Below are 18,302 nucleotides of genomic sequence, written 5' to 3'. Positions count from 1 at the left end.
AAACAGACCATAAGTGACCTATAGATGATAGATGTCCAATGCCTTTACTCCAGGTTGGAGGGAGGGGGTGGATGGGGGAAGGGGAGAAATGGGGAAGGGGCGGGGCCTCTGGAAGTTCACCTGTGTGCTGTTGCTGGAGTCACTCTGCAGGCGGACATGCTGCCGGCCGGAACTGCAGCTCTGGGAGGACTGATAGAAAAAGGGGCAGAGACAGCAGGGGTGAGGCTGCAACCCAGCTCTGGGCCCCTGCCCCTCAGCTCAAGCAGGGATTCTGCAAGTGTGGTCTCATCTCTATTCCTGACTTGGGCAAGTCCTATCAGGGCCTCAGCCTCCTATCTGTATGAGAAGGGGGGGTCTCCCTCTGTTCCCTGGAGCCTTGGGGGCCGCACAGCACCCACAGGACCCCACCTCCCACTCCTGCAACTGGAAAACCCTACCTTTAACTGCCCTGTACTTGAGACTTCTGGCTAATATATAAGTTCAACTCCGAGTGACTGGTTGGCACTGTTGGCCTGATTTTTTGTTATTCCCCTGTCTGCATGCTTTTGCCCTATAACTTCTAACTCCTGCATACTCGGTTGCAAGGCTGGGCCCTGTCACCTGCTTCGGCCAGGGGGAATGTCAGCAACCTCGCCAGGGCAGGGGTTTAACCAGCCCTTGTGTGTATTTCCGCTTTGTCTCTTTATGATCTGCATTCACTACAAGAACGTGCCCAGCTCAGCCTGCTGGGGGTTGGGACATGGGGCGCACAAGCCGGTCACCCCAGACGTGGGAGAGAGCCCAGCGAAGATCAACAAACCATTTAGCTAACCAGGCGCTGACAGTGGGCACAAGAGTAAGCCCAGCCAGCCCCGCTCAGAGGTGCTCGGCTGAGCCAGACCCATGCGTGTACGTTCAGTGTTTACTGTTAGAAGTTGCTGACTTTGGGTGGTTGCTTGCAATGCTATGCAACGTGATTGCTGGCAACCTGATGAGGATACATCGCTGGGGAAGAGAAGTTAACTTTCTTCTCAGCTCCTTCTTTGGGCTGCTGAACTGGAGGCTCTGTGAGAGCCCAGAGGTCTGACTTGGCCACTGGATTATTCCTGACATTCCAGAACATTCCTGGCACGCGGCAGGCACTCAGTGAGCATTTGCTGAATACATGAAAGTCTAGCACTGTGCTAGGCGCTTTGTAGGCACTATCTCACGTGAGCCGCACACAAACCTCCCCTACGCAAATGGTTGTTCCCATTTTGTAGATGTGGAAACTGAGGCCCAGAAGTAAAGGTGCTTGCTTGAGGCCCCACAGCTAGGAAATGGTGAGGTTGGATTCAAACACAGGTCTGTCAAACTCCATGTTTTGACAAATGCCGGGGGTGACGGCTCCAGACACCCAGCCGTCACCATTCCTACAATAAACAGCACAGATCCTGGCCTTTACTGCCCCGCTGTGCTCCCAGATGGGTGCCGCCCATCACCTCATTGCTGATGGTGGAGTCCCGGTGCATCATCCGGTGCAGGTGGCTGTCCAGGCTGGCCCCTGACGAGCATTTAGCCAAGGCAGCCGCGTGGGACTCCCGCTCCCTCTGCCGCACGATTGCTTCACAGCCCAGCCATTCGGCCATTGTCTGCGTGTAGCACGCGTGAATCTGCTCGTCCACCTGCCGGGGCAGAGGCAAGGTCACCCCTGGGGAGAGCCAGCCCAAGCCAGAAGAGGATGCTAGCTCTGGCCTGGGACCCTGAGCCCCAGAGACACCCAGCCATCATTCATGAGACATCCGGTGGATATTAAATGAACGCCTACTATGCGCAGGGCACTGGCTAGGCCCTGGGGATACACACATGTGTGCAAGGCTACTTCTTTCTTTCCATGTTCCCTTCCTCCCTCCCTCCCTCCCTCCCTAGTCGATTCATTCATTCATACATTCAAGTATCTGCGTACTAAGCCTAGGGGCTTCGGAAGTGAGAGGACTGTTTCTTTCCTTATTACCTTTTCTTCTTCTTCATTCGCTCATTTACCCATAATTCGGAAGTACCTACACCGTGCTAGGTACCACACTAGGCATAGGGGAAACAAGATGAGCAGGATGCCCCACTCCATCTACCCATCCACTCCCTCCACACATTTACTGAGGACCTCCCATGTGCCCAGTGCAGGGCCAGGAGCAGAGGATACAAAGATGAACACAGCTGACCTCTCCCCTTTACTCCTGCAATGGCCTTACGGAAGGATTACAGATTTCAAGCATTTCCCTTGTGGCATGTCAGCAGACCAGAGGGCAGCTTGCGTTGTTCCTGATACACAGCCCAGGAAACTGAGGCTCTGAATCTGTCAGGCCTCTGGGCACAAGTGGGGGCAGGCGAGCTGATCTGAGTAAGGGTGTGGAGGGGCACAAAGAGAGAGGGCAGAGAGCCTGAACCGTGCCGGGCTGGGAGGGGTGGGGAGTGTCCTTCAGCCATTCAGGGCTTCCAGAGAGAGGCTGAGGGTCCACCCTGGCCAAAGGCCTTTCCTCCCGCCCACTGACCTCCAGAAGATTCGTCCCAGCACACCTCCCCATTCCCACTGCCTTTCTCGGCTAGGTTTCCACGGCCCTGCCCCAGGACGACCCCGGTAGCCTCCTTCCCGGTGCCTGCTTGTCCCAGCCTGCCCCGCCAGCGCGTCTGCCCCTCGGCAGCCTGTCTCTCTCCTCCCCAGCCCCACCTCTCACTGTCACCCCCACTGTCCTGCCCTTTATGCTCCAGCCACCATGCCCACCATGCACTTCCCACCCTCCCCACACAAACCCACACAGATACACACACACCCCCCGCATCATGCACGAGTCTCCCCTCGGGCTTTGCTCTTGCTGGCCCCTCTTCCTAGAGGCCCTTCCTCACCCCTCTTGCCTGGAAAGTGAGCAGCTAGCCTTCTGCCTGGCAGAGGTACCTCCTGTGCGCTCTTACAACCCCTGGGTTTGCCTCCATCGGACTCTGCACAACCCCCACTAAACTGGCAAGGACCTTGTCTAATGCACCGTCGGGTCCCTGGTCCCAAGCACGGGGCCTGGCACCCCAGAACGCCGTTCCTGTTTGCCAGGAGCCCAGCAGGCAAGGGGTGAAGCATGGCGGGGGCCTTCTGCTCTTCCCGAGACGATTTTAGACAGTTCACTGGCACGGGGGTCTTATCATATGGAATCACAGTGTGATTTCTATTTCTAGCTCCCCTTTAACTTTTCCGATTATGGGAAAGGTCAGTCTGGTGCTACAGTGTCCTGACACCTCCTATAATGCTTCATAATCCCCCTTTCTGACAGCGAAGGAGCAGGCCTCAGTCAGGCTACGGCATCTGTGTGGAATTGAATTATACCTTCTTGTCATATCCTATTTATTTTTACGGTTTCCTTCTATTATGGCAAGTCATGGCAGTTTTCCACTGAATGCAGGGATATCAACTATCTTTTTAAATAAGCTCTACACACAGTGAGTCAACTTATTGACGAATATACAACAGCACAGGTGGTACATGGATATGGTTTTAAGAACTTAGTATGAACAAAAAAATGTAGAGGGGCGCCTGGGTGGCTCAGTTGGTTAAGCGACTGCCTTCGGCTCAGGTCATGATCCTGGAGTCTCTGGATCGAGTCCCGCATCGGGCTCCCTGCTCGCCAGGGAGTCTGCTTCTCTCTCTGACCCTCCCCCCCTCATGTGCTTTCTCTCTCTCTCTGAAATAAATAAATAAAATCTTTAAAAAAAAATAAAAGAATGTAGAGTCTCTCAATAATTTTTATATTGATTACACGCTGAAATGGTAATATATTGGCTATGTTGGGTTAAATAAAGTATATTAAAATTAATTTCACCTTGATGAAATGATGTAGACACACACACACACACACACACGAACACAAGAGCTAATGCAGAAGCCAGTGAGATCCTAGTGAGGTCTGTAGTTAAGTGAGCACTATTGTGCCAGTGTTAATGTCCTGGCCCTCGGTAATGGGCTACTGTTCTAGGTGATGCTTCCACTGGGGAAAGCCGATTGATGGGTACGGCAGGACCTCTTTATTATAGTTTTTGTAACTTCTCAGGAACTTACCATTTTTAAAAGTTTTGTGGGCATCTGTTTCTTTCCGGTTTTCAAAACAGGACTACTAAAACATTAACTGAACATTTAAGATTAACATAGGTGCTCCAGTGTGGTATCAGCTGAAGGTGACTCATTGCAGGGTGGTATTAGATCAATGGAACCTAATGGAGAATCCACACTAATATGCCCAACTGATTGCTGAGAGGGGCACAAAAGCAATTCAATGAGGAAGGATAGCCTTTCTGTCAAATGGTGCTGGAACCACTGGACATCACAGGCCAAAAAATGAATGTTCTTGACCTAAACCACTCACTGTATACAAAAATGAACTCAAAATGGATCACAGATTGGGGAAAGCAGCAGCACCAGATCCAAGATGGCGGCCAGCAGGAGGCTGATGACGGAGCTTGAAGAAATCCGCAAATGTGGAATGAAATGTGGAACTTCCATAACATCCAGGTTGATGAAGCTAATGTATTGACTTGGCAAGGGCTTATTGTTCCTGACAACCCTCCATATGATAAGGGGGCCTTCAGAATCGAAATCAACTTTCCAGCAGAGTGCCCATTCAAACCACCGAAGATCACATTTAAAACAAAGATCTATCACCCGAACATCGAAGAAAAGAGGCAGGTCTGTCTGCCAGTCATTAGTGCTGAAAACTGGAAGCCAGCAACCAAAACCGACCAAGAAATCCAGTCCCTCATAGCACTGGTGAACGACCCCCAGCCCAAGCACCCACTTCGGGCTGACCTAGCTGAAGAATACTCTAAGGACCGTAAAAAATTCTGTAAGAATGCTGAAGAGTTTACAAAGAAATACAGGGAGAAGCGACCTGTGGACTAAACTCTGCCGTGATCGATTCCAGCGAGTGTGAGCGGACACCCCGCAAAGCAGGACTCTGTGGAAAATTGACACGTGCGGCTGCCTGGCATTTGCTTGTGGCAGTTACTAACTTTCTACAGTTTTCTTAATCAAAAGTGGTCTAGGTAACCTGTAAAGAAAGGATTAAAAGTTTAAGATGTTCTAAAAAAAAAAAATGGATCACAGACTTAAATGTAACATGTACAACTATAAAACTTTGAGAAAAGAAACATAGGAGAAAATCTTTGGGATCCAGGGCTAAGGAAAACATTCTTAGACTCGACACAAAAAGCACAATGTATATGAGGAAAAATTGATAAACTGAACCTCATCAAAAATTTAGAAATTTGTCCTGCAAACGATCCCACTAAGAGGATGAAAAGAGAAGACACAGACTGGGAGAAAATATTTGCAAGCCATTTATCCAACAAAGAAGGAATATCTAGAGTATATAAAGAACTCCTAAATCCAACAGTAAAAACCCAAACAATTCAGCTAGAGAATGGACAAACAACGTGAGCAGACACTTCACCAAAGATACTCAGGTGGCAAGTAAGCATGTGCAAAGATGTTCAATATCACTGGCCCTTTGGGAAATGCCAACTAAAACCACAATGGAACATCATTTACACCTGCCTGAGTGGCTAACATAAAAAAAAACAGCAATGAGACCAAAACTCCAGGGAGGATGCAGGTGTGGATCACTTGGATATTGCTGGTGGGAACAGAAATTGTTCAGCCGTTGCAAAAGCTTGCCAGTTTCTTCCAAAACTAAGCATGCATACCGTATGTCTCAGCAGTTGTACTCTTGAGCATCTAATGATGACTTACGCTCCCACGAAAACACGAATGTTCACTGCTGCTTTATAATAGCCCAAACCAGGAAACAGCCCACCTGCCCACCAACAGGTGGATAGTCACACTGTGATGCACCCAGGCCATGGAACACCATAGAACTCTTGGCCATGGAAAGGACAGACTGCCAGAGGATTACGCTCAGTGAAAAAGTCAATCCCAAAAGGTTACATACTACATGATTCTATTTGTACAACATTGTCAAAAAGACAAAACTGCAGGAATGAAGAATAGACTGGTGGTTGCCAAGTGCTAGGCTGGGAGGTATGGGTAAAAAAGAGTAACAGGAAGACCCTGGTAGCACTGGAAATGTTCAGTATGTTGACTGTGGTGGTGATACACACACACACACACACACACACACACACACACGTCAATGCCCTGGTTGTGATACTGTATTATACTTTTTTTAAGATGCTACTACTGGGAGGAACTGGATAACGGATACACGAGTTTCTTCTGCATTATTTCTTGTAACTCTGTGAATCTATAATTATGTCCCAAAATAAAATTTTAAATAATGGTATCTGTGTCTTGTATTGTATTTCTACTGGACAGCCCTGCCCCAGAGCTTCCTGGCTCCCCCATGTTCCCCTGTCCCATCTTGGTCCAGCATGAAACCAGAGCACCCCCAGCCCCACAGTACCTGGCTCCTTTTGTTGCCAAAGACCCCACTGCCCATCAGGGGCAACCAACCTCCTTCCTTTCTGTTTCTGTCATCCCGAACTGGTAGTGGCCCAGGAGGAAGGGCCACACGGCCTTGCGGATCTCCGGCTGGATGCCCCCATAGTAGATGAGGCGTAGCAACTCCTGCTCCTCGTAACTCTGTGGTAGGCGGGAGGAAGTAAAGGGTTTGGTCAACAGAAAACCAGAAGGAGGGCTCTGTGAGCTGGCAGTCCCACTTCTCAGACGTGGCCTTTAGAGATCATGGTGTGAATAAGCAAAGCCGTGTGTACCGGGATATCCATCCTGGCAACATATGGGAAAACCCCCAACTACCCGCAGATGGGAATACCAACAAAGAGAAGAAAGGGCAGGAGGTGCATCCATGAGAACTTACACAAAAAGATGTTCAAAGTGTATTGTGAAGTGGGAAAAAAACCAAAATGCGGAACATATCTGGTGTGAACCCATTTTGTGCAAAAAACCCAAAAGGTCAGTATAGAATGAGTTAACATTTCTACTTAATTTTTAGTCAGTTTTGTGCATTATGTTGATGTGGCAACATTATCTCAAAGTTATTAATCTTGACTCAGCTCAAAGAAAATTATTTAAAAGCAAATCAATCCAAAATGAACATTTCCAGCTGGTTCTTCATGCACTAATAACTTCTGGGCACACTAGGGTGACTTTAACAACTGTTTGCTGTACTGTCCAATAGATTTGCCCTCTTTTTAAACATTCATTTTCAGGCAAAGGCTTTGCAGTTATAATTAGTCGCACTGGGGGACCAGCAGGTTCTATCTGTTCGTGTGTGTGTGTGTGTGTGTGTGTGTGTGTGTGTGGAAAGCACCAATGACTACTAGAAAGTTATCCTGAAGGGTAGTGGGGTTCTGTTTCCTCCTCTCTCTTAATATTCCAAAATTACAAGCATATTTCACATTTTTTACAGTAAGCTCAATGCCCAATGTGGGGCTTGAACTCACAACCCTGAGATCAAGAGTCGCATGCTCCACTGACTGAGCCAGCCAGGCATCCCACTGATTTTACATCTTAATGCTCATCTTAGATGTGCCCGACGACAATGGCAAAACCAGCCACTCTTTTGTCTTTGTTGGAAATTTTAATTTGTATTCTGCAGACAGCTTTGTCAAAGCTGTTTAAAAATCAGAGAACTATTTGTGGCTGGGGTTGTAAACTCTTCCTCAAAAATCCACCTGCTTGGGTCCTGGAGCCCACAGCTGGACTCCATTTCCCAGCCTCCCTTGCAGTTAGGGGTGGCCATGTGACAAGGTACTGGCCAGTGGGATGTGACAGGATGTGATATAAGCCATTTCCAGGCCAGGGCTTTGAAGAAGCCGGTATATTCCCTTCAGACTCTCCATTTCCCCTCTGCTGCCTGGAGGCAGATGACCATGAGGCTCTGGAGGATGGTGGGGCCATGAGACCCCTGAACCTCTGGAGGGAGGACAGATGCCCACTCACCAGGAATGCCCACCTAGGACTCCTCAGTGAGCAAGAAATACACCCCATGATGTCAAGCAACTAAAAAAGTGTGGACTATTTGTTACTGTGGCTCAGTGCACCCTAATACAACAATGCAACCAAGAAAGGTAAAAATATGGCCGGTTTGTGAAAGGGTTGCAAAAGTGTTAGACGAAAAATATTCATTTTTGACTGATTTTTCAACCAACTTGTCCCTAGACTAGTATCTCCCAAATTGGGGAGATCCCTAGAAGCTTTTGGGGAACTTTCAAAAAATATAAATTCTTGGGCTCCACTCCCAGAGATGCTAAATCAGCAACGCTGGAGTGGAGCCCAGAAGTCTATAAATCTTTTGAATTCCTCAGGAAATGTGCACTCTCCCAGGCTGTCGGGGATTATGAACACTATGACTTTTTTTTTTGAGAGAGTAAGTTGGTATGTCTATTTAAATTTTAAATGCATATCAATTTAATTTCTAGGAATCTACCCCTGAATAAAAGCACTGGTCAGGATGATATGTGCTTATAAAGATGTTGACTGAAGCATTGTTTGAAATAATTTTTAAAAAGAGAAAGAGCCCAGTTGTCTATCATTAGGGGAAGATTTGAATAAATTATGGGCTACTCATCTGTCAGATGCTAAGGAGCTAGCATTCAGTATTTCACCTAGAGATCTGAAAGATGTCTTTGATATAAAATGAAGTTATTGCTTAAAATACAAACACAATTGAAAAAGAATAAGAATTACAGATATACCTACGTAGATGTATCTATGGATGTATAAGCAGAAGAAATATATGGCAGGGTCTCTACATAACTGACACTGTTCATTAACTCGGGATCAGAACAAGAGCTCTGTGGCAGAAAGAAGGTATCTAAACAATTTTTGTTCTATCCACCTGCATTCTTCATTGTTTGAGTTGTCACAGTAAGTAGGCATTCCTCCTGTCGTTTAGAAAAACAGCTAGTTTTGGCAAAAAAACAAGTCCAACAACCCTTCTGTTTGTCCAGGTTTGGGAACCAGTTTGTTTTTCCCAGAGTCCCCCAGCATTCCCAAATTAATACACAGAACAGCACCTTTCCCCAGCATGAGGAAGCCAAGCTGACCCAAGTGCTTACCAGCCTGGCCCTCCCCAGGGCCCGGGTGGGAAGGCACCCAGTGGACTGAGCCACCGCGTTCATCCCGCGTGTAGGAATCAGGTTATTTCTTCTGAATGCCTGCTCCTGGTGGTGGTTAGACTAGTGTCTATCAAAATGGATTCTGCCTTCCACACCAGCCATGGGAGGTACTTTTCCAACAAAGGTACCTTGTGGCCCCATACATTTGAGGGACTGTTCCATATGCTCTCCCACCCCAGCCACCCCGTTTCTTGAGAGCGACAAAGCATATCAGCCTAGGCAAGGTTCTAGGAAGTTCTGGATACAAAAAAGGTTGACTCATCTTGTTTCCCACTTTGACCAGGACACTTTTTTCAAATGTAAACATCTTCCTTTTGGGGACATTTGCCTTCCAATAAGAAAATCTTACAAATCTGTCTCCAGGTGGAATATCTAATGGGAGGATTCTCAGGCCTGAGGCAGAGATGGGAGAGTTCTGCGGGATGGTGGACTTTTCTCGTCCCAGCTGCCTCCTCTGACTTAGCTACTTTTGTCATTTTAAGTAGTTCAACTGCACTGTAAGTCCCTTCCTCCTGAGGACTCACAGCATCCCTTGCAGCACTGAGCATACAGCTGGTGCTTGGTGACTGATTCATTCTTACTCCTTCTAGACGATCATGCATACTTTCCATCCTCCTGGATCCTCAACCCCTATGGGCAGAAGCAGGCTGTGGGTCTTGGAACTCTCAAGAAGGGAGGGGTCTTTGTGTTGTGTACGCAGAACCCAAAGGTGTCATAGCCTCGAGTCCCTGTAAGCAGGTGGGTCTATTGCTCAGATGACCAGATGGTCCCCCCACTGGCTCTGCCCCACCACAGGCTGAGCCAGGCTGAGCCAGGCCGAGGCTTACTGTGCTGTCCTGAAGGTACTGCTCCCAGATCCTGGCCGTCAGCCCGTGCCCAGCATCACAGGGAGAGTCCGGAGACACGATCATGTGATTGACCAGGGCTGACAGGTGGGTCCTCACAGTGGACAGGTGTCTGCAGTAGGCAAGCCCTGGAGAGGGAGGGAGGGAAGCCATCATCCACCATCCAACCTACCTTGCCCTGTCTCATGGAACACTTATGACCTAGAAAATCCCATCATCCCTCTCTTCCAGACGAGGAAGAGGCTCCAAGGGGCAAAATCCTTGCTGGTTTGACCGCTTAATAGTTGTGTGAGCCTGGGGACGTCCAATCACCTTTCTCAGCCTGGGCCAGGGTGACATTACCTCTTCTGCCAGAAACCAAGGCATTTAATCCAGGGGCAGGAGGCAGTAAGTGACCTCACAGGCTCACTGTGCCTCTGGGTGCCTCCAATCCATCCCAAGAGAGAAGGAGAATGGCAGAGGTGGACAACTTTTGTTCAAAGTACAGCCGGATAAAGAAGGCCCTGGGAGATGCACCTGGTTTGCTTTCAGAGATGGCCCTGCATTCTTAAAGGAATGCCTGCCAACCTGCTGCCCTTCAGCTGGGCACATGGAGGACATAGTGCCTGGTACACAGGAGACACTCAGCAAATGCTAGCCTGTGTTTGCTTTGTGCCCCCTCCCTCTGGCTCTCCCTTATCAACTCCTAGAGAGGACCCTGGGCCTTCCGGAGCCTGAGGACTGGCCCCTACCAACAATGTGGAGGACAAGGCAGAAGAGGAAAAGGAGGGGGAGGAGGGGGAGGGGGGAGGGGGGGAGAGGGGGGAGAGGGAGTAGGGGAGGAAATGGCTAACACACAAGCACGTACTACGTGCCAGGGAGCTGCCCCGAGCTCACATACTTAACTCACTAAATTCTCATGACAACCATATGAAACAGGTACTCCTACCTTCTCCATCTTATAGATGGGGAAACTGAGACACAGACTGCTTCTGTCTCTTGCCCAGGTCACACTGCTAGGAAGTGCAGAGTTGGGATTTGAACCCAAGCTGCATAGCGCCAGAACCTGGGCTCTCAACCACCATCAGGGATGAGCCACTGAATGCACTAACACTGTTCAAGATCCATCTCGACCCCCACCCCATCCTCCAGGAAGCTCTTCCATTTGGGTCCCATAAATATGCATCCAGGGCCTGCTCCACGCCAGGCCCTGCATTAGGCACTGGGGATGGGTGATAACAGGCAAAAACCCTGATCTTGGGAGCTCACGCTCCCCCTGCCTCTCCAGGTACTCAGGCACACACGGCCGGCACTGCTATTCTGCAGGCCCACGCAGGATATATTAACACTTTTCTAGAATCTCTGACATATTATCTCCCCGACCCAGGCTGGGAGGCTGGGAAAATAAAACGTGCTAAGAATCAACACAGCAGAGTGGAAAACAACAGCAGCAGCAGCCTTTGGGTCAGGCAGGCCTAGGTTTGAGCCCCAGCTCTGTCCTGTATTAGCTGTGTGACCTTGGACAAGTCACTTTGCCTCCTTGTGCCTTAGTTTCCCCATGTGTTAAATGGAAATAATCAGAATACCTGTATTTGTTTTAATTTTTAACTTCTCCTTACTCTTCTGCTTCTGCCCATAGGTGAGGGGAACTGACTTTTACTGAGCACCTGTGACATGTAATGCCAGGTGCTAAGGGCTTTATACATGCTTCTCATTTAATTCTGAGAACAAACCCTCTAAGGTGGTCACCGAGGATGCAATGGTGACTAACCACACCCCTGCTACCGAGGAGCCTCGTCGTTGGCTGTCCTGAGAGCCCAGAGATAAAATTTATGCCTAGTCTCTGGTTGAGGAAGTTCAGGCTCTGAGAAGTCCACGTAACTTCACTAAAACTAGACACATCTGAGCTGAGGTTCACGTGCCAGAGCCAGGCTCCTTCCCCCGATATGGATGCCATACAACAGGCATTTGAGAAATGCGCCCGTAGACCACAATGGCAAATGAGGCCAATACGCACATCCATAGAAGGCTCTGGAAAGGATCTGGTACTTCATGTTGTCACAGAGGAGCTTCAGCGGGGCCCTGCAGGTGGAGGGAGAGAGGACACTTAGAAAAGATCACCCAGAGCCCACGTTTGCTGGAGGAGGTCAGCTCGTTACCTGTAGGGGGCAGATTAAAACCAGCCAGCCAAGGGGACTCTGGGGGGACTATTGTTTCTACCCATACCGCCACTTCTCCTATCAGCTTTGGGGTCACTCTCTCCCCAGCTCTCTGCGGTTTGGATGGGGCTGATTCGACCCCGTACGGGACTCAGGCTGGAATCACAGGCACTGCGTAAGAGGTGGTCATGTGATCCAACCTGAGCCAAGGAGAATGAACCCCAGACTAATTTTGTTGGAACTCCAGGGAAATACACACTCTTCTCTCTGCTTGAGTTCCTAAGCCAGAGGGATGTAGGGCAGCAGCTGCTGGGATCCAGCTCTGCCCCTGCAGGGGACCTGGCCTGCCCGAGAATGAAAGTATCACAGCGGCAGTCAGAGGCAAGAGCTGAAGAAACAGAGATTTGTGTTCTGAGCGTCTGGAGCCCACGGTGCCTGAAGTCATCGCACCTCTAGACTCCTCAGTTCTGTCGAGATTTTCTTTTGTATTTGAACCAGTCTGAAGTGGGTTTCTGTCACTTGCACAAAGAGTTCGGAGTTCCGAAGTCAGCCAGCTAAACCAAACTGAGCCAAACCAGGACTCAGAGTCTGGCTGACTGTGAGGCAGGTGATGCCTCAGAGCTCCTTCTTGTGTGGGAATTGGAGGGGGGCTGTTTTGGCTGAAAGAGGAGAGGGGAGTAAAGGCCCCAGCACTGTTGGGGAAATCAAGGACTGCTGATAGGAGTGTTGTGCGTCCTTGCAGAGAACAGAGTGGAGGAATATCTGCATATTTTTTTCTCAGGACATCTGGGGGACACCCAGGAAATCTCAAAAAGACAAGAAGGAGGCATGGCTAAAGTACTCCAGTTACACACATGGAGGCATTAAACATTAAAATCACCCTCATTGTGCCCTCAGGTTGGTGGGACTCAGGCTTGCTCAGTTTACTTAAGAACAGCCTAACACAGACAGCTGTCCCACAGTGGACTTGGCCATTTGAAAGGTGGTGAGCTCCCCGTCACTACAGGTGTGTAAGCAGATGCCATGAGAGGGCGTACTAGGTTAGAACAGCATTTTTCAATGGCCCATGGACCATAGCCCAAGAATCACTTGGAATTTCTCCAATGTGCAGATTCCTGGGCCCTGCACAGACCTACTCAATCAGGACCCCTAAGGAAGTTGTCTCGGAACCAGTGTCACCTCCCCCTGGTGATTCTGATGCACACAGACATGAGAGACTCTCTGGTTACAAGAGTGCTTCTCAAACTGAAAAGTGCACACATGATCTTAGGATCCTGTTAAATGCAGATTCTGCTTCTGGACCACATGCTGAAAGCTAGGCCTTAGATCACTGCAAAAATGTGATGTCAGCTCCCACCCCTTAAGCTCTTATGGCTGAAGACTGGACCACCCATTGGGCCAGAGGCCCGGCATGGAAAAAGGGATTCCATTATCCCCAGCCAGGCCATGTGGCGTCAGTTGGGAAACAAGACCAGTCCTATTATTGCACTGCGCAGCCCTGAAGACACACGAGATCTATGGGCCAGGAAAGAGATGATCTGGGGATCGAACTTTATCCAATAAAATAAGAAGCATCACTTACTGAACATTGCCAGGTGCTGGGTCCCACCTGCTGGCCATGTTAGACCAGTATCTGATTTGTCCTTACGATAGCTATACAAAGCAAGCATTTGTATCCCCATTCAGCGGAGGAGCAAACTGAGGCACGTGTGGTTAGCAGTGAGTAGTATTTCTAGTTTCTGCCTTCCAGGAGCATGATAGGACTGCGCTTCATGGCCTGTGGTGGATGGGGTCAATGAGGTGTGAGCAGAAAGAGTATGTGCTGCATTCAGGGTGGAGCATTTCATTGTCATCCAGGCACCCCAGAGCTGCCTTTCCCTCTGTCACTGTGACTGGGAATATTCGAGATGGTGTGGCTCCATCAGCCAGGCCCTTTAATGTGGGGCAAGCAGAGCCCCCAGCCGACCCACGATAGACACACAGTATGCACGATGAATCAACCTTTGTTGTACTGAGCCACTGAGATTTCAGGACTGTTTGTTACTGCAACATTACCTTGGTTATCCTGACTGATACATGGAAGGGAGCTCCGATAGCTAGGACTTCACGAGGCTAGGATTTAACCCAGACCTCGAGGAGTCCATAGCCTATGTTCCTCCTCTGAATTCAGTGCTGGGCAAGAAATGGGCATCTATAAATCTTTGGCAAATCCTTCCATACCCTCCACCCACAGATTAAGGCCCTCATACCTCTCATGGTTGCACCCATTGGATGAGCCACCATCGGCCAAGCCACTCTGTGAACAGGATGAGCAGGAGGACTTCCGGGGGCTGGGTTGCCATAGGGGCGGTAGGTTGCTCACGGAGACATCCATCAGGTCCTGGGGGACTGTGATGGACACGAGGGATGGAGCAAGAGCCCCGGTTAAGCCCGTGTGGGTCACAGAAACCTCATCCCAAAGCAAGCAGCTTGCCCCTAGGCCAGCACAGGGACAGGGAAAGACCCTGAATGTGATAGTCGGAGACAGCGACCCCAATCATCATCTGACCCAGACCTTTGAGCCCATCTGATCCAGTGAAAGCCACCACCGAGATTTGGGGCCCTCGGCAGACAGGCAGAGCTGACGACAGCTAAAGAGAGAGGAATAAGTGGGGCATGGGGGGAAAGAGAGAGAGAGACAAGAGCCAAGGAAAGAGACCCAGTCCCAGAGCAGGAGGCCGAGCCTCACCATGTTGTCATTCAAGTGTCCTCACGGGAGGCTGACAAGAAGGAAGAGGAGCCTGCTGGGGGCTTCTGGGGAAGGCTGATGGTCCTGAGTCCCCAGAGATAGACTCTCTGGGAGAGAGAGTCTCTAATGGGGAGACAGAAGGGAGCCTAACTCAACACATGAGGCAGGGCACCCAAGGGCAAGGGACTCAATGGAGTTCCTGCTGATGAGGCCACCTGCACTGTCCATCATCCTGAGCCATATGGCTCTTCCACCAACGGGTCTCAAGCAGGTGGGCGACTCCCACCCAGAGTCATGCGGGGGTGGGGAGGGGCGCTTGTTAAAAAGCCATATGCCTGTATCCCACCCCCGACCTACTGAATTTAAACCTCCTGGAGATACAGGCCTTAAGTCTGTATAGCAAAAAACAATGCTGATAACAGCACCACGTTCGAGAACCAAGAGGGCATGACCAATCTCCTAACACGCATACTGGTGACTCCTGATCACAGGCTCCCAGGATACAGCACCTAAGAGTTTCCCTCACTGCCTTCTCTCCCAGCTCCATGGAAACCACCCCGTCTGCAGAGCTGCAGGACAAACACAACGGTGACTCACACATTACAATTTCTGCCGTTAACTTCCTGGCCTCTTGGCAGTTCCAGACAGGTGCAAACATTTTATTTTCTCCAGGACAGGGTTCAGTAAACATATTCCGTCACGGGCCAGGCAGTAAAGATTTTAGGGTTTCTGAACCACTTGGCCGCGATCACAAATCACTGAACTTTGCCGTCAGAATGCAAAAAGAGCCATCCACAAGATGCAAACACGTGAGCATGGCTATGTTCCAATAAAACTTTCTTTATGGACACTGAAATCTGAGTTTCATATCATTTTTCACAGGTCGCAAATATTACTCTGCTTTGGATTTTTGTCAATCACTAAAAAAAAAAAAAAAAAAAAAAAAAAGTAAAAACCGTTCTTAGCTCATGGGTCATACTGAATAAGGTTGTCTCCGGCCTGTGGGCCCTAGGTTGCCAAGCGCTGACCTAGGAAATTGAGAAGGGTGCGCATCTGCCCCATAGGCCATCCCCCCTCAAGGACGACTGGCAATCCCTGGCCTCTTCCCTCGGGCTGCAAGGTGGGGGGAGCTGTGGACCCAGGGCCACTTGTCATCAGAGCTCAGTAGCTGACAGGGCAGTTCTACCCATGGGTAGTGCAGAAAGCTCCTCCCCAAGCTGACTCACTGATGAGCTGGCCAAGAAAGACCAGTGAGCCCCTGTAAAATGTTCTAGAAAAGCATCCCCAGTTCTCTGCCAATCTCAGGGAAGCACTGATCAGTTTCAGCAAGGTGTGGCCAGTATGCCTTGGCCCCAGCCCCTCACACTCCACCGGCATCACCAGTGGACCCTTTCCTTACGGATCCCACAACACTCCAAGCTGCATCCTGCCACGTGGAGGCTGGACAGCGTGACGGCATCATTTGTCTCCCGCCCCGGGGAACCAAGACTCAAATGACAACATGGCAGAGGTGGCCAGCACCCGGCCCCAGGCGTGGGAGGAGCCCAGACGTTACTGGGGGGCTGTTGCTTCAGGCTCGGCCTGGGGAGGGTGGCGTCCCATCTGGCTTGCGCCCACTGACTGCCCCTGGCCACCACCAGCACGGACCGGCCGGCAGGAACCACCGTCCAGGCGAGGCTCTCGGAGTTGGGGGCAGTGCTGCCCAGGGGGTCAGGAGCAACTTGAGACAAAAAAACAAAAAGTACCAGTGAAATGAAATGTCTGGGGTGGGCAGAACACTGAAACAGCCAAGGAACCCACTCCTCGGGGCTTTACCTCTCCTCTGCCCAGCTCTGCACAGTTCCCATGTACTGTGTTGGCTTCGAGGAAGAAAGAATGCCTGATGTTTATAAAATGCCCTACTATGTGCTGGCTGTTGTGCAGGCATGGGATTGCTTTATCATCCTACCCCGTAAGGGATGCACCTCTTCTCCCATTCTGCAGAAGGGGAAACGGAGGCTCAGAATGACAACAGTACTTAACCACCCACAGCCCCAGCAGGTGGTAATTGGCGTTAACAGCTCTTTCTGACCAAGGTCCCCTTTCTCTTTCCGCTATCATTTACTGATAGCAAGTACTATTATTATCCCCTTTCACAGATTTGGGAACTGAAGCACAGATGTAAGCATCATGCCCAAGACCACCCATCGAACAAACAGTGGAGCTGGGATTCCGACCCAGGGCATCAGACCCCGACCTTATTCATACTCCCCTCACTGATACCCCCGCAACATCATCCATGCTCTATCTAGACCAGCAGTTCTCAACTGGGGCAATTCTGGCCCCTCAAGGACATTTGGCGATGTCTGGAGACATTTTTTTGTCATCATAACCTGAGAATTTGCTAGATGTAACTGGCATTTATCCAGTGGGTAGAGGCTAGGGATGGTGCTTACCTTCCTATAATGCACAAGACACCCCCCCCCCCCCACCAAACACACAATTATTCAGTCCAATTTGTCGACCCTGCCCTAGACCAGCTCTGTTCAATAGGAATCCACCCTGAGCCACATGCTTAATTTAGAAGTTTCTAGTAGCCACACTAAAAGGGGGAAAAGAAACAGATGAAATCAATTTCAACAATATATTCTGTTTAACCCAGTGTATCCCTAACATTACCATTTTAATACAGAATCAATATAAAATTACTGGTGAGATTTTTTTGCATTCTTTTCTGTTGTTGCTGCAGAATCTTCAGAATGCAGTGTGTCTTTTACACTTAAGGCACATCTCCATTCGAACTCACTGCATTTCAAGTGCTGGGGAGCCACACGCGGCTCACGCCTACCATGCCAGATGGTACAGACAGTCCCAGCAACACAGGAGTCTGAAAATGCCCTCCTCTGACTCTGAACCTGTCTCCATGTTTCAGAACTCGTCTCTGCCTCTGTGCACAAGGACCAGGTGGTGACGACAGAGGCCAGAAGACACTGAGAGGGGGTTTAGAACCGCTTATGGCCACGTCATCCCTCCCCACAGGGCCAAAGTCTTCTCTCTTATTACTTAAAGCAGGCATCTGCAAAGATTTTCTATAAAGGGCCAGATAGAAAATATTTTTGGCTTTGTGGGCCACACGGTCTCTGTCACAATAATCCCACTCCGTTGCTATGGTGTGAAAGCAGCCACACACAATATGGATATGAATGGGCGTGGCTGTGTTCCGATAAAACTTTATTTACAAAAATAGGCAGTGGGCCAAATTTGGACGACAGGAAGAAGTCTGCCCATTTCTGATTTAGGCACTTCTTCAGAAAGGACTTCCTTGTTCTCAAAGATGAAAACCATACATGATTGATTGTGTTAGCTCTGAGGGGCTCAGGCCCCTAAAAAAAAATCAACCAAGGATGGATGGGGCACCATTGCCATGTGGGCTGAATCTGAGCTTGGGGCTGAAGCGGGTGAAACCACAATATCCCCGCATCCGGGTGAAAACAATCCGCAAGGAGTGGTTGTGAGAGGCAC

At 49.6% G+C, this 18,302-nt stretch overlaps 1 protein-coding gene and 1 pseudogene across 5 annotated transcripts in view; one reads left to right on the top strand and one right to left on the bottom strand.

The window, feature by feature from the left end:
• The window catches only part of SGSM1 (small G protein signaling modulator 1), an 86,111-nt gene that overhangs the window by 18,448 nt on the left and 49,361 nt on the right, over positions 1–18,302 (bottom strand). For 3 of the 5 annotated variants that reach the window (XM_025858106.2, XM_025858107.2, XM_025858108.2), the window contains 7 exons: positions 16,357–16,521; positions 14,323–14,461; positions 11,932–11,996; positions 9,918–10,063; positions 6,464–6,592; positions 1,461–1,643; positions 121–189 (listed from right to left, as the gene is read on the bottom strand). In XM_025858106.2, the coding sequence (XP_025713891.1) occupies positions 121–189; positions 1,461–1,643; positions 6,464–6,592; positions 9,918–10,063; positions 11,932–11,996; positions 14,323–14,461; positions 16,357–16,521 (896 nt within the window). The remainder of the gene's footprint in view (positions 1–120; positions 190–1,460; positions 1,644–6,463; positions 6,593–9,917; positions 10,064–11,931; positions 11,997–14,322; positions 14,462–16,356; positions 16,522–18,302) is intronic. The other 2 variants (XM_025858109.2, XM_025858110.2) reach the window with 1 other exon arrangement.
• LOC141371459 (ubiquitin-conjugating enzyme E2 L3 pseudogene) lies at positions 4,410–4,900 on the top strand (annotated as a pseudogene).

The sequence above is a fragment of the Callorhinus ursinus genome, unplaced genomic scaffold (assembly GCF_003265705.2).
Source record: "Callorhinus ursinus isolate GAN/ISIS: 27379988/994484 unplaced genomic scaffold, GSC_fseal_2.0 scaffold72, whole genome shotgun sequence".
NCBI classification, from domain to species: domain Eukaryota; kingdom Metazoa; phylum Chordata; class Mammalia; order Carnivora; family Otariidae; genus Callorhinus; species Callorhinus ursinus.
Note: the sequence above shows the minus strand (reverse complement) of the source record. Positions and strands in the feature narration are given on the sequence as shown.